The sequence below is a fragment of the Hylobates moloch genome, unplaced genomic scaffold, assembly GCF_009828535.3.
Source record: "Hylobates moloch isolate HMO894 unplaced genomic scaffold, HMol_V3 SCAFFOLD_11, whole genome shotgun sequence".
NCBI classification, from domain to species: Eukaryota; Metazoa; Chordata; class Mammalia; order Primates; family Hylobatidae; genus Hylobates; species Hylobates moloch.
Window position 1 is genome coordinate 13,399,268 of NW_026652286.1, and position 25,378 is coordinate 13,424,645.

The 25,378-nt window shown below is 39.7% G+C and overlaps 1 protein-coding gene across 1 annotated transcript in view; it reads right to left on the bottom strand.

Annotated features, from left to right (window-relative positions):
- Nucleotides 1-225: 225 nt before the first annotated feature.
- CAT (catalase) overlaps nt 226-25,378 on the bottom strand; it is a 38,380-nt gene continuing 13,227 nt past the window's right edge. Inside the window, exons 2-13 of the mRNA XM_032166290.2 lie at nt 23,328-23,499; nt 21,608-21,718; nt 20,520-20,650; nt 19,536-19,640; nt 18,810-18,935; nt 15,792-15,983; nt 15,178-15,330; nt 10,640-10,778; nt 7,793-7,923; nt 3,895-4,002; nt 1,224-1,307; nt 226-897 (exon numbers count right to left, since the gene is read on the bottom strand). Coding sequence (XP_032022181.1) covers nt 832-897; nt 1,224-1,307; nt 3,895-4,002; nt 7,793-7,923; nt 10,640-10,778; nt 15,178-15,330; nt 15,792-15,983; nt 18,810-18,935; nt 19,536-19,640; nt 20,520-20,650; nt 21,608-21,718; nt 23,328-23,499 — 1,518 coding nt within the window. The 3' untranslated portion in view covers nt 226-831. The remainder of the gene's footprint in view (nt 898-1,223; nt 1,308-3,894; nt 4,003-7,792; nt 7,924-10,639; nt 10,779-15,177; nt 15,331-15,791; nt 15,984-18,809; nt 18,936-19,535; nt 19,641-20,519; nt 20,651-21,607; nt 21,719-23,327; nt 23,500-25,378) is intronic.

Genomic DNA, 25,378 nt, shown 5'->3' on the forward strand with positions numbered 1-25,378 from the left:
ATTTTCAAAGTTAGGGCATTTGCTATTTTATCAGTGTCTCAGAAGGCTGTCCAAAGGCTATAGATTTAAACAAATAACACGGAGTCCTGTAGATACTGGCATTTCCATTTTTAAGGACATCTTAAAAATCTCTGAGAACATCTGAAAATGATGATGTTCAAATTAAGAGTCTGGTGGCAGTTTACAGTTATACACAGAGTCGAAAGAAATCAAATACCATCTCTATTCTTAGGTACAGATTATTTATTGTAAAAATGTAAGCAATTACAAACTGATCTGTTGTGAAATCAGTGCTGAAAAAGTGAAAAAAAATGAATTTGATCAATTATTATCAGGAATAAACATTAAGCCATGATGGTGCTCAAGTTATTTTCTGACGACACTGGTGTATTAAATGTGCTTTTCCTATGAGAACCTTAGAAAAATAAAAATTTCTGAGTGGATCATCTTTATCTTTTCTTTTTATATATTTATAGCTATATTTTAATATAATAGGCCATGAGGTGATATGTAAACATACATAATTTCAACCAAGTTTATCAAATAAAATCATATTTCTAGCTAGCAACTTTCCTTCTAATCATTTTAAATGAATAATCCAATCATCGTCCAAACAAATTTTTAAAAAATGACTGTTAAATCCTAACCTTCATTTACCCCTGGGGAAATAGCATTAAAATTGTTACACGATCTGTTACAGAAAGCAGGATTCTCTATTTTGAAGCCACTAGCTTGCATTTGTGCATCTAGCACAGGAGAATCTTCACCCAGTGATGAGCGGGTTACACGGGTGAACACTAAGCTTCGCTGCACAAGCGCGGGGCCCCGGCCTCACAGATTTGCCTTCTCCCTTGCAGCCAAGTGAGATCCGGACTGCACAAAGGTGTGAATCGCATTCTGTTTTAAAAGAACAAGATGGGCAGGTTAATCACCTCATAGGCAGCAACGTGATACTTACTTAGTTTTAATATGTATGCAAATGAAAATAATAATTCAGAATTCATTCACTTTAACTGTCTTAAATTGCCCAGGGCTAAAATGAAGAGTATGTGTTTTGCCAGTGAGTTCTTTATCTCTCAAATGAATCTCTGCACAGCTGCTTAAGAAATCTAACAGTGGCAGGTAGTGGCCCCTGCAGACTGTAATGCTAAGTGGTAACTAAGTCAGGCCTACTCCAACCCAGCACACAGAGCCTCTGCATGGCCAGGCTGCTCCCAGCTTACCTTAGGCTTCTCAGCATTGTACTTGTCCAGAAGAGCCTGGATGTGGCTCCCATAGTCAGGGTGGACCTCAGTGAAGTTCTTGACCTAAGGCCAAAGGAAAATAAATGCAAGCATTACTCTAACTCCCTACTATATCACTCCCCAGTGACTGCGGTTTTCCAGTGTTTATTCCATAGGGGAGGAAAGATGTTTCAGCAGGAGGCAGTACTACAGGTATTTAACAATGCCAGCCTCAGAGTTAAGATGCAGGTCCAGTGAACGCTCTGACATATACTGGCTGAGCAACCTCGGATAGGTCACTTAACTTATCTGAGCTTATGTCCCTCTGACGAAATGCGCAAGAAAATGACACTTAATCAGTATAATTTAAAAAATACTAGTTGGTCTTTGTCCGCCATTCCTGACACAGATCTAAAACCCTTTGAATTTACTGTCTTTTATATACTACTAAGATGATTCATGGGGGCCTAGATAGCTTCCCGATGGAGGCTGGCACCAGGAAGAACAAGCATGCGATCAGAAGGTTAGAACTTCTAGCCCCACCCCCAAACCTCCAGGGAGGGGAGAGGGGCTGGAGATTGTGTTCAATCACCCATAGCCAATAATTTCATCAATCATGCCTATGTTATAAAACCTCCAGAAAAACCTACAACTGGCAAGGTCAGGCAGTGTCTGGATTGGTGCACATATCCAGGAGCTGGAAGGGTGGTCCACCCAGGGAGGCACAGAAGCTCTGAGGCCTTCCCCCATGCCCCTCTTCCATTTGGCTATTCCTGAGTTGTATTCTTTATAATAAATCGATAATCATAAGTAAATCATTTTCCTGAGTTCTATGAGTCTTTCCAGCAAATTATCAAACCTGAGGAAAGGGTGCGCGAATCCCTAATTTGCAGTCAGAATCTGCGCAAGTGTGCATAGCCAGGGTACCTCATTTGTCATCTAAAGTGGGAAATGACCCCTAAATCTTTGGGTTCTGACTCTAGCTCCAGGAGTTACCGTTAGAACTGAATTGAGTTATAGGACACACAGTTACTGTCAAAGAATTAGAGAATTGCTTATTGTTGGGGGAAAAAAAACCCATACAACCTAGGCCAGGCGCAGTGGCTGTAATCCCAGCACTTTGGGAGGCCGAGGTGGGTGGATCACCTGAGGTCAGGAGTTCAAGACTAGCCTGGCTAACATGGCAAAACCCCAACTCCACTAAAAACACAAAAATTAGTCGGGCATGGTGGGGCATGCCTGTAGTCCAAGCTACTGGGGAGGCTGAGGCAGGAAAATCTCTTGAACCCAGGAGGCAGAGGTTGCAGTGAGCCGAGGTCATGCCACTGCACTCCAGTCTGGGTGACAGAACAAGACTCCATCTTAAAAAAAAAAAAAAAAAAAACCCACACAACCTACCTCACAGGATGCTGTGAGAAAAATGCTGAGAAGTGAGCTGCATTTACTGCATCGAAAGAGCTGACCTCAGAGTAAGCACTTAACAAATTACAGCGATTTACATTGAGAAACGGGCCCAGACACATCCTAAAGTTAATGTGAAGGATACAAGAACACTGGTACATGCAGCACAACTCCACATATTTCAGGCAGGAATTCCCCAGTGGACAAGAGGAGGCAGGGCATTGGGAACCCATAAAAGCCTTACAGTTTCAGCATATGTGAAAAGAGAATGCCAAGGGTTCCAGCCCAGTTCTGCTACTTGCAAGCTGTCTTATCCATTCTCTCCAGTAAAAGGAGATAAATCCTGCCCTGCCTACCACACAGAGTGCCTGTCAAGCTCTCTGCTGATACTTGAACCCAGGCTCTTCGACACAGCCCAGACAGCTGCTAGTCCAGCTGCCCCTAGGAACAGAGAAGCAGCAACTAGGGGCCAAGGAAAAAGGGGGATTTCTAGATTTGCAAAAAGCTTAGCTCTGGGACAGGCCAGGAAACCAGAAGTGAGAGGGCTTCATGCAGCTCGACGAGCAGCCATCAGAAATACCCCAGCACCTTAGCACAGAAGTCTAGCCTGCCTTTTGGAAGCATTGCAGTTCTTATTCCAGAAATCATGCAAATTTCTAGTTTGCATCTGAAGGAGGATCAAGGTATCATGACATTAAGTCTTTAGGCAGGTTTTAAACCATAAAAAATGCAAAAAAGAAAGACAGACAGACTGACTGACTGATTGACTGATTTTAGAGACAGGGTCTCCCTATGTTATCCAGGCTGGCCCTGTATTCCTGGGCTCAAGCGATCCTCCCATCTCAACCTCCCAAGTAGTTAGGACTACAGGTGCATGCCATCACACTGGCTGATATATTTATTATCATCCAAAGTTTAAGTAGAATTGCAGCAGGACTCGCATTTTGATATTGCACATTTACTCTCTTGCACAGAACTTGGCTGTAGCCGAATTAAACAGCATAGGACAAAATTCACTCTGAACACTACTAAATTAGTACACACTGGACAAACAGCTAAGGACGATGGATATGCCAGACCAGATAAAACATGGAAAGAAAATAATCAGAAGTTGGTTGGGGATTACTAGTGTTTTTTTTTTGTTTTTTTTTTTTTAAGTTCTCTTAAGTCAAGTAAAATAGAAATGACACTTTCTTTTTAGGGTTCTCCCACACAGCTGCACTGTCTTCCCAAGCCAGCAGAGGGCACCCTTCAGCTTACAAAGACTCACCGCTTTCTTCTGGATGAAAATTTGTGCATCTTTCAGGTGGCCGGCAATGTTCTCACACAGACGTTTCCTCTGTTCCTCATTCAGCACGTTCACATAGAATGCCCGCACCTGCTCAGAGAAAAGAGCAAGTGCAGAGAATCGAATCACCAGTTTATCACCAACAAAATTCACCTACTACAACACTTAGGAAATCAATGATAAAAAAAACTTTAGAAGAATAATTTTAAATTTTAAATTTGGGTTGTGTTCTTCACTTTTTGTAAGAACACAAAATAAGTAAAATTCATTTGTTAATAGCTCATAACTGCTTTCTAATAACATCCTTTATAGTAACTGCTATAAATCTCTTATAAATAGATCTACAATTTAAAACTTCACCATATTCTTAATACTGACAAGTCTAAAATGTGCAAGCTGCCTTTGAATGTACCTTTGTTCAATTCACCCAGAACCATGGAGGAAAATAAAAACTAACTAATTTAGCTAGAGATATAATTTGATACATAGATAGGTAATTATACCTATATATAGATAATATATCTTAAAAACTACCTCATTTATACATGTATATCTGTAGTTATTCAGAAGCCAATATTTCTTAAGCAAGACATATTACTAGTGATATTTTGCTAGATTATTGGGTTTACCTCTAAAATAAATATCCATAAATTAAAATGAAAAATAGGAGCTTAGTATCAGGTATGTGAATCCGAGCAGCCTCTGCCCAATTCTGAAATCAAAAGGTTGTAGCTATGATTTTATTATTACATTTCATTCACTCATTCCACTCATTCAACAAATATTGAATATCTATAATGTGCCAGACTCTGTTCTATGTGCTGTTCTATTAATGTTTATGAAGTCCAATAATATCCAATTATCCAAAGTATCAACTTCATAAAATATTAAGAGATGCATCATTTCCCTAAGTCATCAAATATCAGGCTATAATTATGTTTTTAAATTTTTGAGTAAAGTTTAAACCTGATACCAAAGTTAATCAGACATTTTGGATTAACACAATCTAATCAAAGTACTATATCCTGGGGATTTCCTCAGACCCATCTCCAATTCACTAATTCTCTCTTCAGCTGTATTTGACATATTGTGCAAAAACATCAACTGGATCACTATATCTGTTGAGTTTTTATTTCACGGATTGTAATTTTTGTTTCTAGAAAATATTATTTGGTTCTTTTTCAAATCTACCTGTTTGTTTTTCTCCTCATATCCTATTGTCTTAATAATATTCCTTTTTTTTATTTCTTTAAATATGTATGTTTATTTTAAAGCCTCTTTCCAATTATTGTGTCTATGATTCTTCCATCTATTATTGCATGTGTAATTTCTCATTGGATTTCCTTGTATTATAATTTTTCACTATGACTCATCAGATGAAGCAGTCTTGATAACATCTATTGTTCTATCTTCCAATTCACTAATCTTCTCTTCAGCCACGTTAACCTCCTTTAAAAGCCATCTACTAAATTCTAATTTCAGTTGTCACATTTTCTAGTTATGTCCATTCAACTCTTTTTCTATGGCTTAAAGTTCTCTTACTAAATTCTTCATGCTGTCATCTATTTTCTTAAACCTATTAATCAGTCATTTTAAAACCTGTATCTGACAGTTCCATTATTTAAGCCGCCAGTAGGTTTGTTTCTACTGTCAGTTTGTAGGGGGTTTTTTCTCCCTCTTCATTTTCAGTCATAAGTTCTTAATGTGTTAGGTGCCTGGTCATTTATTGTTGAATGCTGAACATTTCCATCTAAAAAGGTCTAGAATCATTTAAGGTTCTATTTTCCACCAAATAAAATTTTGTTTGCTTCTGACAGATGGCGTAGAGAGAGATCACCTTAATCCAATCTGAGACTGAGCAGAGGCAAAGTTGTGTTTCATGTTTTGTGAGAGCAAGTTTATTTCATGTTTGCCCTTATTCCTAGGCATGGCCCTTTAGGGATTTCAACTGAAAGCCTTGAGTGTATCTAGAGGCTCTGCTTCTTAGCAGACCTTGAATTCCAATTTTTGTCCCTTCAGACTCATGAGACTGCTGTAAACATCACTCAGCTTCTGGATCAGTGCTTACAAATTAACAAATACCTTAAGAGGAAAGGAAACCAAATGTCAAGCTTACTTCTCTGCACTTTTTTTTCTGCACTTCTTCTCTATCTTTGATCTTGGTCCCTTAAATCCTTGTTGCTTTGTTAGCTCTCCAAAGCCTTCAAACAAGTGCTTTATGTATTTAACCTACCTTTTCAATGTTCTCCATGAAATGGTAAGTATGATACATGCTAGTCTGCCATAGACAGATGCAAGCCCAAGTGAATCATTTTTAAGAGCATAAATCTGGACCTTCTTATGTACTTCCCATGTGATACATCATCACAGAATTATGCTATGAATCTATAACAATAGTATTGTGATTACTTAAAAATAACACTGTATCCTATATAGTGATAAGAAATTCTCTCAATAAAATAAGGATGAGCACGTAATAAATTTTCATGTGTAAGCAATAGCCTCATTAATTTTTGTAGGGGTTGTATGAGCTGGTTTAATACCTGTATTGACCTCACACAGGCAAAATTCTTTGAGAGGCAGTGAATGTACTGTAATATACTTGGTGTCATCTGCAACACCAAAAATAATGCAGTTACATAAAAGGTTTGCCGGAAACATTTTAAGCTCATCTAAAAATGGTTTATATCCCACAATAATGTAATTTCTTTTTTATATATATGTATATATATACGTGTGTATATATATATATGTATATATACACACGTATATATAAATGCTTTTCAAGCAAAGATATCCTCACAGTGAATTAATTCATGTATTTAAGTATTTTTTACTTGGAAACCACATTCACAAACTGAGAAACTAGAAATAGGTTCTAATCTAATTTAAATACTAAGTTTAACACTAACTGCACAAACAGAGCTCTAGAACAACTACACCTTTAACTTTATTATTTTATTGTGTGTGGTATAAGTTGCACTGGACACATTAAGGAGGCAGCTGCCCATCCACAGGCCCTTCCCTTCCAAGTCCAAGGGCCTCCTTCATAGCATGTGCTGAAACAGCCCTTAGGGCAGCCATAGGCGACTGGAAAGAGGATGAGCACTTGCCCTGGGGCAGTTAACTAGAGGCTGACCAAGGCCAATGGTGCAGCCTGGGGTGAAAAGATTAGCCAAGTCAATAGGATTCCATCTCTCTAGAATCTAGAGATAGACATGTTGAGAGAAGGAGTAAAAGGTGGTCCAAAAAAAAAAAAAAGTAATACATGGAGAAAGATGCCATAAAGGAGAGCTGGATGCCATAAAGGAGAGTTTTCCATTGTTGTGGAAGAGCCGCAACAATGATAAAACAGAAGCTCTGACTCAGATAGGAGAAAACAGGAAGCCGTGGTAAAAATAATCAATTAGCATTGGCAAGCAGAAGCAGACAGATGGAGAATAAGCCACGTGAAGGGCGAGCGCTGCAGTGGAAACGCCCACACTCTTGTGGCCGAGGCTCCTGGAGCTATTTTGGATCCTAGTTCTAGTCCTTGAACCTGGGCTGTCCGGCCCAGATTCTTAGATTTGTCTCCACATAAGCTGTACATGCTCATTTCTTAAATTCCCACGAGATCACTGTTTCCCCAATGCCCCCCTCCCGTATCCCTTCAATAAGTTTGAAGAAACTGAGAAGGAGTCTCCATACCTGAGGCAAAAGACCAGAGTAATATAACCCTTCAACTCCACCCAGTAAGGGGCCCAATTTACTATTACAGATGAGTCTTCCTTGAATTCGATTTAAGATATATCAGACAGTTTGGGCGTTTGGGGGGAGGGGGATGATGCAGGCATTGACAAGGAGAATTATCAGGTGACTTCCACAGCAGACCAGTCATTACCTGAGTAACGTTATCATCATCGGCAGTGTTGAATCTCCGCGCTTCTCCAGAATATTGGGTGCTGTGCTCCAGGGCAGAAGGCTGTTGTTCCGGAGCACCAAAGCTGTTGGGGTAGTAATTTGGAGCACCACCTTCAAAAGAAAACCACCCAGATGTACTTAGGAATAAGAAAAGTCAAGTAAGTCTGCAAATAATCACTGTGATGAGAGTGAAATAAATTTAAGTGGTAATCAAATACACACGTACACATACACAGATATAAACACGACGCATACATATTATTCTTAATTTCCCGCATTTAGCTACAGGTAGTATGAAGATTCTTAGGGAACGTTGTCATCTGCTAAATGCTTGCACAGGCTGCTACACTTTATGAATGAATCTCAAAGTCCCTTTTGACACTTCAAAGGGTCTCATCTATCAAGTCTTCCGAGACTTACAGCACATGTAGAAGTTTATACAGGCTTGACTTGGCCACCATATAAGGATGAGGCTCAAAGACACATTTCAAAATTGACTTGAAAAATTGTGTCATTTGGACTTGGGCTCAATTCAAACACTGCATCACAAAATTCTTGAGGGAAATCTGAAAGTTCTGGTTCTGCTCCTTGAATCTACAGACACAAGCATGGAGCTCTGTGATGGGACCTGACTGCTGCAAGGTCACACAGTAGCCAGGGGTAGATATGGGGGTGGAACTCTGGGTTTTTTGTCTCCTCCAGCCCAGCATATACAGTATTTCCATTACGGAACTCTACTTTGCTATTCCGTAAAGTGTTTATAGGATTCTCAGGGTATCTCTCCCTTACTGACGATGATGACTTTGTTCCATTGTAGCTTCACTTTCATACCCTCCACAGACCAATAAACAAAGAATTTTTAAAAATGTGGTAATTGTATATCAGCACTTACTTATCTGGACTTATAAGAAACAGTGACAAATACAATCAAAATATTTTCTATGACTTTTGAAATAAATTATAAGGCTTTTTTTTTCATTTTGGCATATTTATTTTCTCAACTATGCTTTGGCTTACATTAGCAGAAGCTTTCATTACCCAAGCACACACTGCCTAAACAGGAGTGGCCCAGAAACACATTAAGTGGTTTGAGCAAACCAATCTGGGGTTGGAATTTTAGCCAGCTCACTGCCATAATAGATTATCCACAGTGGATAATCAAGCGGTGCCTATGGATGACATTCATCAAGACACCAAGTGTGTGTGGAGGGGAAGGAAGAACACCATACTATTATAGAGCCCAATTATTCGCTCAACAAATTCAACAGATCAGTCACATCTACATGAAAAGCAAAACGCTCCAAAAACCAGCCATCACAGTGTTTTCTTCATTAAGAACTAGCTCTTTGAAATGTGCCTAGTTAATTTTTAAAATCCTACTTCCAAATGAGCTCTGACTTTTACTCAAAGTGGGAGTTGTCTTTAAGGCACTGACCACAGGAACAATTAAGCTCTTTCATGGAGCTTCAAGGTCATAGCCCAAATGCCCTACTTTTAAAATCAGGCCAGGCGCGGTGGCTCATGCCTGTAATCCCAGCACTTTGGGAGGCCAAAGTGGGGGGATCACCTGAGGTCAAGAGTTCAGGACCAGCCTGGCCAATGAAACCCTGTCTCTACTAAAAATACAAAAATTAGCTGGCATGGTGGCACACTCCTATACTTCCAGCTACTCGGGAGGCTGAGGCATGAGAATCTCTTGAACCCGGAGGCAGAGACTGCAGTGAGCCAACATCATGCAATGCACTCCAGCCTGGGCAACAGAGTGAGACTCTGTCTAAAAAATAAATAAATAGATAAATAAATATAGCAAAATGTAATAGCTATGACCTTTGGGTGTTGGAACTATATGGGAATTTTTCTTTTTTCTTCTTTTTCCTATATTTTCCAAATTTTCTTTAGGACACTTGTGTTATTTTTATCACAGAAAAATAAACTTTGTTTGAATATAGACCTCTGTGGCTATAAATATAAATCATCTGTAAAATTTCTAAAGGGATCAATGCATGCAGTCTATATTACTAAAACACGTGTCCTAAATGGGAAAAGAAAATAACTAAGATCTATATTAAACTGTGGAATAGTAAAAGGAAAAAACTTTAATCAAGCATTCTGCTTGACTTATTAGAAAAAGTAATTAGAACTAGAGGCTGTTTGTATACACCAAAAAAAAAGTAGTTAAAAGAAAAAGATCCTAAGTTTGATAAATGAGTTCCAAAAAACAAAAAGTGGTAAGTTGATTCACCTGACTTTATTCACTTAGGAAAAAATGAAGGGAGGGGAATCCTTTGACTTGCTCTGCATCCCCTACTCTCTTCTCCCCAGCCTTCCCTGCTAATTCTAGCTCCCCTCCAAATTCTAGCTAGACCTGCTCCTGCGGGGCCAAAACAGAACTGCAAAGAGAAACAGAAGACTCCAACTCTTGGCTTTCGCACTTCCAAGGGTCTAAGACTTGGTGATTTCACAGTGAGTTAAGGAATTGTCCATTTTGGTGAAGTGTCTTCAAAACCTAACTCCCAAGCTGGATGTTACTGTACTCTAGCCAGTGTGAAAGATCCTTCTCCCTGCTTTTAATTACTGGTACAAGTAACATCTGAGGTGGAAACGCTCAATAAGATATATAAAATAGATAAAAAGCACGGAGAGTCCTCAGGCAGCCTAAATCTTCACTGCTGGGCAAAAAAGCGCCCAGTTAGCAGCACCTGGGGAGCACCTTCACCAAGCAGGAGGTCCTGCGGGGCCAGCTTGAGTGCCACTGGCCTGGCTTCCCGCCCATCTGCTCCACATGCCCTCTGCCCACGCAGGGGGAGCCCAATGTCTTTAGGCCTACCCTGATTGTCCTGCATGCACATGGGGCCGTCACGCTGGTAGTTGGCCACTCGAGCACGGTAGGGACAGTTCACAGGTATATGAAGATAATTGGGTCCCAGGCGATGGCGGTGAGTGTCAGGATAGGAAAAAAGACGGCCCTGCAGTAATAAATACAATAGACACTGACTAGGGGCAGTAACATATAACACAGGAATGGGCTGTAAACTTCATTCTGAAATTTGAAGTACAAAGCACTCTGTACACAGTTACCACAAAATTCTGCCTTTCCCCCTACTTAGGAGTGAAGCCTCTACTCTTATGAAACAAGTTCTCCCTAACTGAACAGTTCTTAATTTCCCAGGCCCTATGGCCAACCATAAATCTTCACATCTGTTTTAGGTAATAATATCTTTTTTTTCCCTTCTGCATAACAAGTTAGTGTCTTGTCTTATACAGTATTACTTCGTACTCCCAAGGAAATATTGCATTATAAAATAAATGTGCTAGAACATTAACTAACTGAAATATTGAATTAATTCTATTCCTCCTCATTCCCCCACTCCAGGGGAGGAATCAATCATTTGCTGTTTACAAAAAGCAACACATTTCTACAAAACCAACAGCACGGGAAATTCTTCAAATAAGCACTTCCAACTGGGCACAGTGGCCCATGCCTATTATAATCCCAGCACTCTGGGAGGAGGCCAAGGTGAGAGGATCGCTCGGGCCCAGGAGTTTGAGACCAGCCCGGGCAACACAGCGAGACGTGTCTCTACAAAAAAAAAAAATTAAAACATTAGCCAAGCATGGTGGCATGTGCCTGTAGTCCCAGCTACTCCAAGAGGCTGAAGTGGGAGGACTGCTTGGCCCAGGGGGTTGAGGCAGCAGTGAGCTGCAATCGTGTCACTGCAATCCAGCCTGGGCAACAGAGCAAGATCAGAAAAAACAAAAAGTATCTCCCATGCTGCCTTCTGAATTATCTCAGATACACTTTGAGTTCTGAGACTTTCTAGATATAAACAACAATAACAAAAAATCTATGGTTCAAAATGAAAGCCCTACAATGCCAAATGTAATGAATCTAAGATTAAATTATCTTCCATGTTAACCAAGGCAAGGATGGCAAGCATTTTGAAATTTCTTTCAGTTAATGCTCAAAAGCTTTATGATAAATTCTGCATTAATCTTAATATCTAATTATTGAACTATTCTCATTATTCATACTTCTTTTCTATGAGCAATTTTTCTTCCATTGAATTTATCATTGGCCTTGAACCTTAGAAGTATTTTTATATCCCTAATTCTATGAGGCAAAATAAAAACCAAACTGAATAGGGCAACTTAAGCAATAACCTTGTACCAAATCACTGATACCAACAGACTTAATCCAGTCCCAGTGTTGTGTCAATATTTTGCTTTTGGCTGAATGACTCCCTCTTATCATCATTTCAAATAGCCTAAGGTCATATTTAGATGACTGGCCATGTGGCCAGGACCAAAACTCAGCTATAGGTTGGAAGCTGGTTGTCTCCTTTGGCTCAAAAAGTTGTGCTCTTGACTCCATCAACAGGATAGGAGATACAATCCTGCCATGGGCAGCTCCTGGATGTAGCCTCTATCACATAATTCTGATTTTGTGTCACCCTGTGTTTATCAGGCAACTTTACCCCACCTATGGGTAGAGACCAACAAAGGTTGGGAAATGGGCACAGTGAGGCCATACCCTGACACCAGCTTGAATTTAGGCCTTCCCCAAGGCCCTGTGCCTGAACTCCCTTGCTGGACCTGCGTGAGTGGGAAAGCCTTTCCCACCCATGCAACCGGCCCAACTTCTCCAACTCTTGGCAAAATGCAGAGAATGACAGCAAGAAAGGCTGCACCTGTGTCCTCAGGTACTCAGGGGACAGTCTCTCTATGACTCGTATTATATTATTTGTCCATTTCACCATGGTGTGGCTCACCACTTTGGATAGTTATAAAACTTATTAACATGACCTTGTTAAAAGGCACCTGTAAACACTGCCCATTAATATATCAACCGCCACTGCCTAGGCTACAATACTCATGGGCTCTCAGCAGGAATAGCCCTGAAGCCCCCCCTAACTGGCTTTCCACTTCCTGTCCAACAAGACAATCTACATACTCCCCACTCACCTACTCAAAAAATCTCAAATCATTCCTTAATGGTCACCAAATGGCTAAATGAGTACAACAGTCCTTCCCCAACTGTATGGCTTCTCACAGGCTCCACGGTATTGGAACTCATAGCTAAATGACCTAAGAAGGATGGAGAAAAGCTAGGCTAGAAACGATAACTCGACAAACTTATGAAAGCTCTTTCTAAAACTTAGAAAACACTTTCTAAAACTCATTTAAAAAAAAAAAAACCTATAAAGAGTACACTGAATTTAAAATAGATATATTTGCCAGAACTAAAATTAATACTAACAGAAATTATATTACTTTCGACTTGTCATCCTTTTTCAGAACTCTCTTCCCCACTGTTTAAAAAGCTGCCTTAGACATTTGCTTTCTTAGGATGTAGAGAATATGTATTTGCTTTGCAGTCCTTTGCCCGGGGGCCTGGTTCTCCATTCGAATCTTCATTGTTCTTCAAATTATATGACTCAGTGCTGCGGACTGCCTCATGGTCCCGCTGTGGTTCCAGAGACCCATGGTGACTTGGATTCTTGTGAAAAGAGTTTAGGTAACCTTGTATTCCTCAATCCGTTCCCTCCCTGGGTCACCAGGGTTATGCAGCCTTAGCTCTGCCCATGACAATTTCATGCCTCGGCAAATCCCATTAGCCTCACCCTCTCACAGTTCAGCCACCAGGCAGGGAGTTTTAGGGCCCAGGATGACCTCGTCTTGGCTTCCTCTACTCCCCGGTTTCAATGCAAGTTCTGCTTCTCCTCTGAGAACCGCCTGACTTTCCTTTTGCTATTCCCAACCCCTAGTTCTCGCTTTTTCTATTTATCACCAAGAGGAGTGTTTCTACTCAATATATCCCAGACCACATTTCTCAAAAGTGAAGAAAGCTTTTCACTCCTACTCAAGCATTTACTCCATGAACCTTTCCAAACTCTATTCTTCTCATTCAGGAAAGAGTGACTGTTTATAGTTTCAACACACCTAACATGTTCCACCTTTGTGCCTATACTCATGTCCTTCTCCTGCCCCATTTTACCTATTAAAAATCAAAATCCTATCTAATCTTCAAAACAATCTCAAATGCTACCTCGTTCATGAAACTTCGTGGCTGACCTCCTATCAGACAAAATTTTGCCTTCTGGATCACCATGGCACTCTGCCTTACATTATGGCACCCAAGACAGTCCGCCATACACAACAGACAGGTACTCAATTTGTAACAGTTGAATTGAACTAAAAACTAATGAAAAGCTTACTTTCTATAAAAGCCTCAGATGTTCCCCAATGTCATAAGCAAAAAAGTTATTTTTTAAAAATGGTATATTAGCTTGTCCTCCATGCAGACTGAAACTTGAACTGGAACCAGATACTTACATAAGAAGGAACCTTCAGTCGCTGTGGTCTGATTTAGGGTACAATCTTTAACTTTCGTTTCAAGGTCACAGTCCAAAACCACAAAAGATTGATTTATAGAGTAATTATTAAGCCAATTATTTTCTTACTGATTCTGATCCAAAGTACAATATTTCACTCTTGGTACTCTTGAAAGAGCATATTAAAAAGTGATGTAAAACATACTGATGGCTTAACAACACTAGCAAGGTGAATGGTTAATCCACTGCTTTTATCACTGGCAACATACATGTAGTTCATAAAGATAATCCCTAGATCGCTTTTTACAAATGGAAAAATTTAAGCATCACTGTGAAATAGAAAATGAGGCCAGCCGCGGTGGCTCACGCCTATAATCCCAACACTTTGGGAGACCGAGGCAGGCAGATCACTTGAGGTCAGGAGTTTGAGACCAGCCTGGCCAAGAGGGCGAAACCCCGTCTCTACTAAAAATACAAAAATTAGCTGGGCATGGTGGCAGGCGCCTGTAGCTAATCAAGAGGCTGAGGCAGGAGGATCGCTTGAACCTGGGAGGCGGAGGTTGCAGTGAGCCGAGATCATGCCACTGCACTCCAGCCTGGGCGACAGAGCAAGACTCTGTCCCCCCCCCCAAAAAAAAAGAAGAAGAAGAAAAGGAATAAAGTTAGGGTTACCAAGGTATTATAATTAATTAACCATACTTCAGTTACAGATCGAATGAACGATGCTTCGCTCTACCAATACTTAAGGTATTTGTATTATGTCTTTTTTTTTTAAATTAAGAGACTAAGTATTCTTGTCTTCACATATGTAGGGACCTTACATGGAATTTTGTTTATACTTGGTTTATTCAAGGAACGCTCATTGAAGAATAGTTCACCTCAGTGAATCCCACAAGGTAACCAAGCACCCAGATTAAAGTTTAAGTAATGTTCTCATTAATTCCTCATATAAAGATCATGCCAAGCTGCATATTTTGTGTGTGCATGCTCACATGGACACCTGCCTCAGAACATCTCAATCCACCAGGCTCACCTGAAGCATTTTGTCAGGACTGGCCTCAATGCCAGGGGGCATGTTGCTTGGGTCAAAGGCTATCTGTTCAACCTCAGCAAAGTAATTAACTGGATTCCGGTTTAAGACCAGTTTACCAACTGGGATGAGAGGGTAGTCCTTGTGAGGCCAAACCTGAAAATGATGTCATATTCACAATTACCAGGCAATCAACCGAAGGAAATTAAAGCTACCTACAAAAATACCAGATTTCAAATACAATCAAGCCAATGAAAATAATTTTTAGATCCAATAACACATAAGAATTTAAGATGAGTGCCTTAGTTAAATCTTTCACAATAGTAAGTGGTAAATACTGACAGTTTCCCCAGGAAAAAGTACATCAGCTTTTCACAATCTGTTCCCTGTTAATAGCAATATATGAAGCCACATACACATACTCAATGAAATGACAAACAGGAACGTGGAAGTAAGATGCTGGTAAGCATTCATTCACAGCTTAGGACACACTGAAGTGGTACCCTCTGTATTTTGTATATGACTTCCCCATCATTATAATTGTTAGACTAGATTTTTTTTCTAATTAGGTAAGAAGAGACTTAAAAAAGAAAACAATATAGTTGTTACTGACTCACCTTGGTGAGATCAAATGGATTAAATGGAAAAGTTTCTGCCTGATTAAATGTCATGACCTGGATGTAAAAAGTCCAGGAGGGGTAATTTCCTGTGGCAATGGCGTTAAAAAGATCCCGGATGCCATAGTCAGGATCTTCCTGGGAAAGTCTCGCCGCATCTTCAACAGAAAGGTTTTTGATGCCCTGGTCAGTCTACAAAATGAAAGAAAGAAGCTCCAGTGGAAACTTATTGGCAAGGTTATCAAAATTTCATCAGTAATTCATTGAAGGATTATGAGTAACACTACCCAAAGAATGAACTTTCTTTACAACAATACTTCTATCATTCAAATCTGATACTAATGAATTTATCAATAAGAAATTCTACTTGATTATCCCAATACTTTTAAATGTCAAGGGAATCCCATCTACACATTTCATATTTAAAATCAGTCCTATCTTTCCCTTTATGTATTCTATTATTTGAATTTTTACACTCATATTACTTTCCAAATCAGAAAAATCAAAATATATCTTAAAAGTAGGCAAAGGATTAATAAAATTAAAGGACTACTTCCCTTTTATCATGAAGTAATTGTTTTAATTCCATTTCATGACAGCTCAAATCAATTACTGAGACTGTGCTCGGCCAGTATCCCTTCACCCCTGTCCTATTCCTTTTTTTTTTTAAATAAATCATAGAATCATAGCTCATAGAGCTGAAAAGAACTTCAGTACAGCCACCTGGAACCAGTTCTCTGACTATGAGCAGGCAAAATTAATATTCTGACTTTCCAAGCAAGACATTAAAACCCAGAGAAGCTGTGTCACTTCATAAGTGTTCCTGTTATCATATCATACTGTTCTTTGATGGACTGACCATGTGATCTTATTCTGAAAGACTTCCCAACAAGCCAAGTGCCACAGAAAGATTTCCTTAGCAAAAATCAACTCTGAACGCTGGCCTATTTCTACCACAGAAATCTCAACTGTCTCATCAGTGAAAAGGTTTGAACTCCTACTACTGAACCAGAAGTAAAGCCACCTTCAGGATTAAAACAATGAAGGTCACCATGTACAGATCACCCAAAGATGATATATTAAGCAGAACAATATATTGCAATACCTTTCTGATTTTAACTGAATCCTTTAGGATTAGAAAATAATAATCTTAGGTCAGAATAATCCAGACTGATGAATCCATGTAGATCTCAGGCCACCTTAGGGCCCTAGGATAAAAGACCCACAAGCAATCCAATCTTTCCAGGACTTGTATAGCTGGTAATATTATGCCAACTTTACAGTGAAAAGAACTGGAGCTCAAAGAACTTTTAATACTATGCCCAAGGCCACAATTATCTAGGAGAGTAAAAATTTGAGTTCAGGCTGGCATAACTCCAAAGTCACCAACTAGACTGGCTGTCCCAGATACAACCATTTAGTCTTACTCTAAGTAACATGACATTGACCCTTTTGGCAATTACAAGCCAATGGGTCGACTGTTTCATAAAATTTTTCCTTGTCAAATATTATAGACGCAAGTAATGAATATAAAAAGAGGTGATAGTTTTCCTGTTTGATATACCTACATTAAATTGTTCAGATAAAGAAGAAAACAGGATAGAAGAAAACAGGGCTTTTGGATGTCATTAAGAGAGAGATTATCCAGTACTGGTCACGAGCCCACTTCTTTCTGCTTATCTGAGCAGCAGTATTTGGAAACAGAGGTTCTCAGGCTTGTTTTTAACTAGCCCTCGGGGGTTCTCTGGGAATATCACTAACATGCCAGGGTTCACTGGTAATATTGCTCATTGTAATAAATGCCATGCTGATACCAAAAGAGGGCCCTTTAAAATATTTCAGTTGATTAAAACATTCTCAAAACCCTCCCCAGATGTAACTGATTTGATCTGGCTATATGAATGTAAATTTTTAAAACAGTATAATTTTGTTTCCTGACATTCGTAATTGATTTTGCTTATATGCCTTGTTCATAATACAACCTCAATAAATGCTAAGTAAATAGATGGATGACTTAAAAAGTTAGAAGAAATGATATTGGAAAGATGCTATTGGATGTTGGAAGTGATAGTGAGATTGGGATATGCTCCAAGCTGTCTTAGCCCTCTTCTGGGCCTGAAAAGGTAAGTATGCTCAGGATAATGACTCAGGGCTAGGAAAGGCAAAACATCATAGCATTTTATTATTTTCTAGAGCTTGACTCCAAACTCCAACAAGAACTCTAGAAAAGCCAGGCTAGGGCCAGGCACAGTGGCTCACACCTGTAATCCCAACACTTTGGAAGGCCAAAGTGGGGGACGCACTTGAGGCCAGGAGTTTGAGACCAGCCTGGGCAACACAGCAAGACCCCATCTCTATAAAAAAATTTAAAAATCAGCCAAGCATGGTGGTGCGCACCTGTAGCCTCAGCTACTCTGAGGCAGGGGGATCCCTTGAGCCCAGGAGTTCACTGCAACCCAGGAGTTACTGTGAGTTATGATCATACCACTGCACTCCAGCCTCAGTGACAGAGCGAGAGCCTATCTTAAACTAGGTGGAAATTATTTCCTTCTGCCTAGCCTACAGGTCTATACTATCTTCTTTGAGCCCAAACCAAAAGCTTAGATATTCCTACTTCAGGGAGAAAGCTGTACTCAACATGAAGCTGCCAGCCCAGAAACATTAAACCAGAAGCAGCACAAAAGCAGCACATTTTCTAAATATTTATGACAAGGGACACAGGATCCAGAAAAAGGAGGCTTAAACTGTCGATCGCAGCCATGTGCCTTACCTCTGGCCACATGTAAAAGGGAGACTAAAGAGGATCCACACACAGTTCTAATAGGACAGTGTGAAGTTATGTCCTCAGGTGGTAGCCAACAAAATACAGAACTGATCAACGAGATCAATACTTCCCATCTTTGGGGATGAAGGTGAGGGAAAAGTGGGAGAAGCCTTAATCTTTGCTCAATCCTTCAGGAAAAATAAGGAGGTGTGTGGTAGCAGCCTTGTACCCTCTGCCCCAAAGGTAACACGTACCTTATAATGGAATTTGCAATAAACCGCCTCTCCATTTGCATTAACCAGCTTGAAAGTATGTGATCCATATCCATTCATGTGGCGATGTCCATCTGGAATCCCCCGATCACTGAACAAGAAAGAAACCTAAGGAACAGAAATATAAAGCCTAAAATGTTTTCATTTAAATCAAAACATCCTTGATTTTTAAGATATTCCTTAGTTTCCAGAAAGTCCCTTAATGACATAAAACATACTAGCCAATTTCCCATGGGAAGGGTTACCATTATTATTTTACCTGTAGAAAATAACAAACAGAGAAAGTTTAAACCAAAATGATATGCAAATCACTAACACTATGACTCAAAATTCTACGAAGGAAAGCTAAAACAACCTGAAAACTGCCTAATTTGTTACTCAAAATTTATTTTCATAGCAAATTTGTTTGGTACTACTTTCCCTTCACTTCCCTAATACAGAGCTTTACCTTATACTACAGACTTTCATCCTTACTATTGCTAAATATCAACTGACAATGTTGCTAGCTATCTATCTATCATCATCATTTAAGGCCGATGAATGGGGGATGATTAGTAAAGCCAGTTATTACAAAACTCTTCATGATCAAGAAATCTGAGGAAGCTGATTCCAATAAAATAGCCAAAACTGGAGAGACACTTTATGAGGAGGCATAATTAAACACTGCATCCCAGGTGATATAATACAATGGAAAAAAAGGGTTCGTACCTGATGTAGAGACTCAGGACGCAGGCTCCAGAAGTCCCAGACCATGTCCGGATCCTTCAGATGCGTCTGAGGATTTCTCTTTTGGCTGTGGATAAAAGATGGAAACTAAATAGAAAAAAGAGAGAAAAAAATCCAAAAACTAAGTTTACAGGAATTATGGTGTCTTGCATTATACATGCCTATTACTAGGTTTATGGATTATAATTCTAAATACAATCCTAGAATTTTAAACTGCCAAACCATAAAATGAAATTTACTCAACATAGACAACTAGCATCTAAGAGATCCTAAAGTATTTCAAATATACTCAAAACTATAGTCTTTTCTTTTTTGAGACAGGGTCTCACTCTGTCACCCAGGCTGGATTGCAGTGGCATCACAGCTCACTGCAGCCTTGACCTCCTGGGCTCAAGCAAACCTCCCACCTCAGCCTCCCAAGTGGCTGGGACTATAGGCATGAGACACCACACCTGGCTAATTTTTGTACTTTTTTGTAGAGACATGGTTTTGCCATGTTGCCCAGGCTGGTCTCGAACTCATGGACTCAAGTGATCTGCCTGCCTTGGCCTCCCAAAGTGCTGTGATTTATAGTATTTCTTCATGGAAAAAATATACCCACCCTTCCATATGCACCCGCACACACACACACACTCACACCCTCCTGCTGACTCTGAGCATGTAGAGTCACCCTCTGCTTGTTTCCAAAGTAAAGTCCCTCTTTTTACTAATCTTCGATGCTCTGCAAGGAAAACTAAACTCACGTCCCATTAAGCCAATGTATCTTAAAATGACAAATCTAAGACCAGTGGTAACTGTTGTTACTTGATCTTATTAAATACAGAAAAATGTGTTGAAAAAAGTAATCCAGACAACTCATATTCTGTTCTTTCTGCCTTTCCCACGGTTTCTCCTCAAATGCCAACCTATTTGAAATCAATTTAAACCAACAAACATTTGTTGAGTGCAAAATACTCTATTACCTACCAATATGGGATCCCTGATGAAGAAAATGGGGGTGTTATTTCCAACGAGATCCCAGTTACCATCTTCTGTGTAAAATTTAACTGCAAACCCACGAGGGTCCCGAACTGTGTCAGCTGAACCCAATTCTCCAGCTACAATATTCAAATGGAAACAGAAAGCATAAGCCACAGCACTTTGCATCCAAGAAGCCTGGAGACATAAAGAAGCACCTGGATCCATCCTTTCTAATCCACTTCCAAGAACTAAATTAGGTATTTAAGTGCCCGGGTAATTCAGTCCACAAATCAAACACAAGAATTAATTGAGAGCAATAAGAGAACATATGTAATAACAGCTGACAACGTTATTCATTTACCATAATAAGATAAATTTGTTCAAACAGGTAATTAAACTTTTAATTAAAGTAAGGGAAGAGAATAATTATGAGGCTTAAAGTAGTGACAAACAGAATAAGTGAGTTGTCAAAATGATGAGGTTAACATCAAGAAAATGAGTTAAAATATTGGTTCTTAGTTTTTAATTTCATTTATTTTTACATTCCACAGTATTTTTAAAATGCAGAGACTGACACAGAAACGGAACTAGTGAAGCACTAGGTATGTTGAAATATAGTATGATAGATCTAATACTATCTCTGTAACGTGAGAAACATCACTTAGCCTCTCAAAAATGAAAAGAATCCCACTCTGCAAAGTAGATCTACAAATCAGAGATTATATCTGTAAAGCACCCAACCATGGTTGGCACAGAGTTAATTCTCAATAAAGGTCAGCTGTAGGCATAGTTATTAAATAAGATTTCCACTCTATTCTTCTGTTACAGGCAACCACTTTTAGGAAAGCTCTTTCCAAATGTCACAGAATTGCAGAGGTAGCCTCTGTGTAAGTGTGATTTCCTAAGACCTCAACAAACAGAAATATAAGTAATTTCCTATGTGTCTCCAAATATGTCTTCTACTGTAAAACCTTGCCATAATTTGGAGAAGTGCTTGCTTCCTATTTTCTAATAACTTTTTCTTTAAGTTATAAACATCCCCAAAAGGTGAAGTTGAGTTAAGCCATACCAATCACGCCAATAAACCAACTTACCAACAGTGGAGAACCGAACTGCAATGGGAGTCTTCTTTCCAATATGCTCAAATACCTTTGCCTTGGAGTATTTGGTAATGTCATGTGTGACCTCAAAGTAGCCAAAGGCCCCTAACGAGAAAGACAAAGAAATCCTTACCATGAGACCATTACTCAGACATTCAGGTCCTCAACAGGCACCTGGGTGACAAGAGAAAATGATGGTTAGCACCAGCCTTCTGGGAGCTTCCAGTAAGGGGGAAGGGGAAATGACCAAACACAAAATAAAGAGGGTGAAATGCAAAGCCCTATTCTATCACTCAGTGCTAAGCTGAATGTCAATAGCTGGAGCCAAGAGGAGGTGAGTGAGGCTAAAAGTAATCAAGGTTGGCCCAAGGACACAGGGCCTCAGAGGGGCCTGAAGTACAGGTAGAGAGAAAGAGAAGAACAGAGAGAAGATGAAAATACAAGAGAAAGAATCTTTTCAACACTTAGCAACGATGATACAAAGCAAGCAATAAACTAAACAAGTCAAGATGGAAAAATACACACAAACTACTGGAGAAGATGGGAAGAAACCTTATCCAGGAAGAAGAGATGAAGAAATGCAGAAGTCCTAACAGGAAGTCCAAGTCAGCAAGCTAAGAGAAAAACTTCCCTTCTGTGGAGCTCTTTTTCCAACTGAGTTTTTCACTTTCTTTCAAATACCACCCCCATCTTTTGTGTCTGATATAACAGCAATAAAGAAAGTTTTACAGAAATTGTTGGAAAAAAGGGAAGGAAAAATCATCACAAACCCACCACCCTAACACAACTACCCCAAATTTTGCAGTTCATTCCAGTAATTACCCAATAAGCACACCATTTAAACTTAGTTGCAATTGCAGTACATGTGTCTATGTCTGTATTTCTGTACAGCAGGCCCTCAAATAACATTGTTTTGTTCAACATTGTTTCATTATAAGGTTGATGAGAAAAAAATCTATTCCTAGCTGAGGCCACAATCTGTGTGGAGTCTACACATTCTCCCCATGTCTAGATAGGTTTTCTCCTGGTACTCCAGCTTCCCCCCACATCCCAAAGATGTGCACGTTAGGTGAACTGGCATGTCTGAACGGTCCCAGTGTGAGTCCACCCTGCAATGGACAGCATCCTGTCCAGGGCTGGCTCTTGCCTTGTACCCCAACCTGCCAGGACAGGCTCTGGCCTCCCACCACCTTGAACTGGAATAAGCTAGTAAATAACTATCTTATTTTACTAATCTTTCTTAAAGGTATGTATGGCTCACATTTATTTCAATGTTTAATATAAGATGTATTTTGAGTCTCTATTTAGAAGTTTGGTGATGTTTTATCAATCAGAAATATGCCATAGGAACTTAACTCTTGCTTATGTCAATTAGCCTATCGTAAAATTGGTTTCATTACATGTCATTTAGCTTAAAGTCAAAGTTTCCAAGAACCTATTGACGTTAAGTGAGGACTTATTGTATTTTTATTCCTTCAGTGATGGGAGAAATGGAAGATTGCTATTTTTAAAAGAAACTATTTTATATATAATGTTTAACCTGAGGAAATAACCATCATTTATTTACTAATTTCCCTACTGCTGGACGTTTTTCCTTTGTCCCACAAACGGAGATTTGACACTTGTGTTAAAGGTCCTCCAATGCTTTGGGAACTAATACTTGACCCAGGTGCTGTGAAACAATCTTTTTACAGCAAATAAACACAGCACTTACCTGCTCCTTTAGCATGCACGACTCTCTCAGGAATTCTCTCTCGGTCAAAATGAGCCATTTCATCAGTGAAAACCACATCCTGAACAAGAAGGGGCCCACGGGGCCCTACTGTGATAACATTAAGTTTGTCTCCTACTGGGTTACCAGCTCCAGTGGTCAGGACATCAGCTTTCTACAGGAACACAGAAAGAAAGCGCAGCAGAGTTAGCACAATCAAACCTTTCATTTACACTGTCACGGGTTCATAGCTTTGCAATGTTTATACCATCTGCCCTCTTTTTTAATTTCCTGTGTCCAAAGTACTAAAATCTGACAAGATAGGCCATTGTCTGAAACTTTCAGTCATGCCTCAGAAACCCTTGACAAATCTCAACACCAATCTGCTAAGAAACTTGCTCTGAAGAGCAGAAAGATGATTTTGGAGCCTGAAAATGTGCTCAGCACCTGCTCCAAAGAAAGCCACTGGGTTCTGCAAAGCTCCCAGAGAGGTGCCCAAAAGTGTCCTACAAGCTTAACAGTGAAATGTCCAACCCAACAATGAAAAGATGGTCTCCAGGGAAGCTGTGCTGGTCAATACTTTACTCAGAACTTACAAATGCTTTATTACTGCCATGATGTTCAAGTGCGCTACCCTGTTTAGTGCATCTCAAGCAATGTACACCAGCTGTTTGCAAAATCTCTTTTCAATTAAAAAAAAAAAGTCAATGGCTTTTACCGTCACTAAAAGTAAACTGTTACTGGTAAGGTGGATTATAGTATTAAAGTTTTAAAAATGTCCCTGAAATGGGATAGGTTATTTTACTGTAATAAAGAATTAATTTTAATCCACCTGATTCTCCAATTTCAGTTACATCAGAAGATCAGCTGTCCCTTCTCTAGGGTGAGAGCGGCATTCTTCTAGCCCCACGTGGTCCTGGAAGCTCTTAGCTTCGTCTAGTTCCACGGTCAGAGAATACTTCTGACCACAGACAACTGCCTCTGCAGTGTCTTCCTCTGGTCACTGGAAATCAGGAGAGACATGTAGGTGACGCAAAGCTACACCACCTCCACCTGGGAGAGGAACTCAACGGTGTCTATGACAAAACTCAACAGACCAACTTCACGCACAGAGAAATGCACTATTTTTAGTATTTCCACACACCTAGAGTGGAGTCTGTAGTTTTACTCCCCATGCATGTCTGTCCTGCACATTAAAATAAATTCCTGCCTCTTCTCTAGAAGACAATATGGTGGGGAGTAGGCACTAACAAAACCACAAAAGATCTGTGAGCTGTTTGAAAAAAGACACTGAATAAAGGAGACCGTGCAATTTGCAAAACTAATAAACAAGACCCTCTCACACACTAGTAAATGCCCTTGCCACTAGAGTTATATCTTCATCCAAGTGGGAAGAGGCCAATATGGCACCAGGGAGAAACTATGAGTGCCAGCACTAGAGCCTGGGTCCAACTTCCAGTTCTACCAATTACCAGCTATGTAGCTGCTGGCAAGTTACTTATTTATAAGTCTCCATTTTCATCTGCAAAATAGAATAATAAGTACCTCCTAAGGTTAACACATGAACTAAAAGAGCTAAATGTAAAATGCAAGCCACACATTCAGCACATATATGCTGTCACTTCACTGGCTGTGAGAACATGACCTCAGAGCAGAAGGAGCAAAGCATTTGAAGTTTTATTTTTCTAGTAATCACGACAGATGCATACTTCTCCATCCACACTCTCTCACTCTACCATCTCTGTCCCTAAACCCATCTAGCAAAGCCCCTTCCAAACTGTCACAGTTTAAGGGTCCAATCAACACTTACCACCCAGTCACACCACTCTTTCGTAGATACATATGTTGCTAATACGTGTGACCCTCTGTGACATGCTAATACATGTGACCCTCTGTAGGTTTATTTTTAATTTAAAGTAGAAAATGAACCAGAAAAAAAAATTTCTACCTTCTAAAGTAGAAAATGAACCAGAAAAAGAGCAACTTCACCTTTAGTTTAAATCTAAAGCCTTGGTTTTCAACCTTGGCAATGCACTGAAATCACCTGGGGAGCT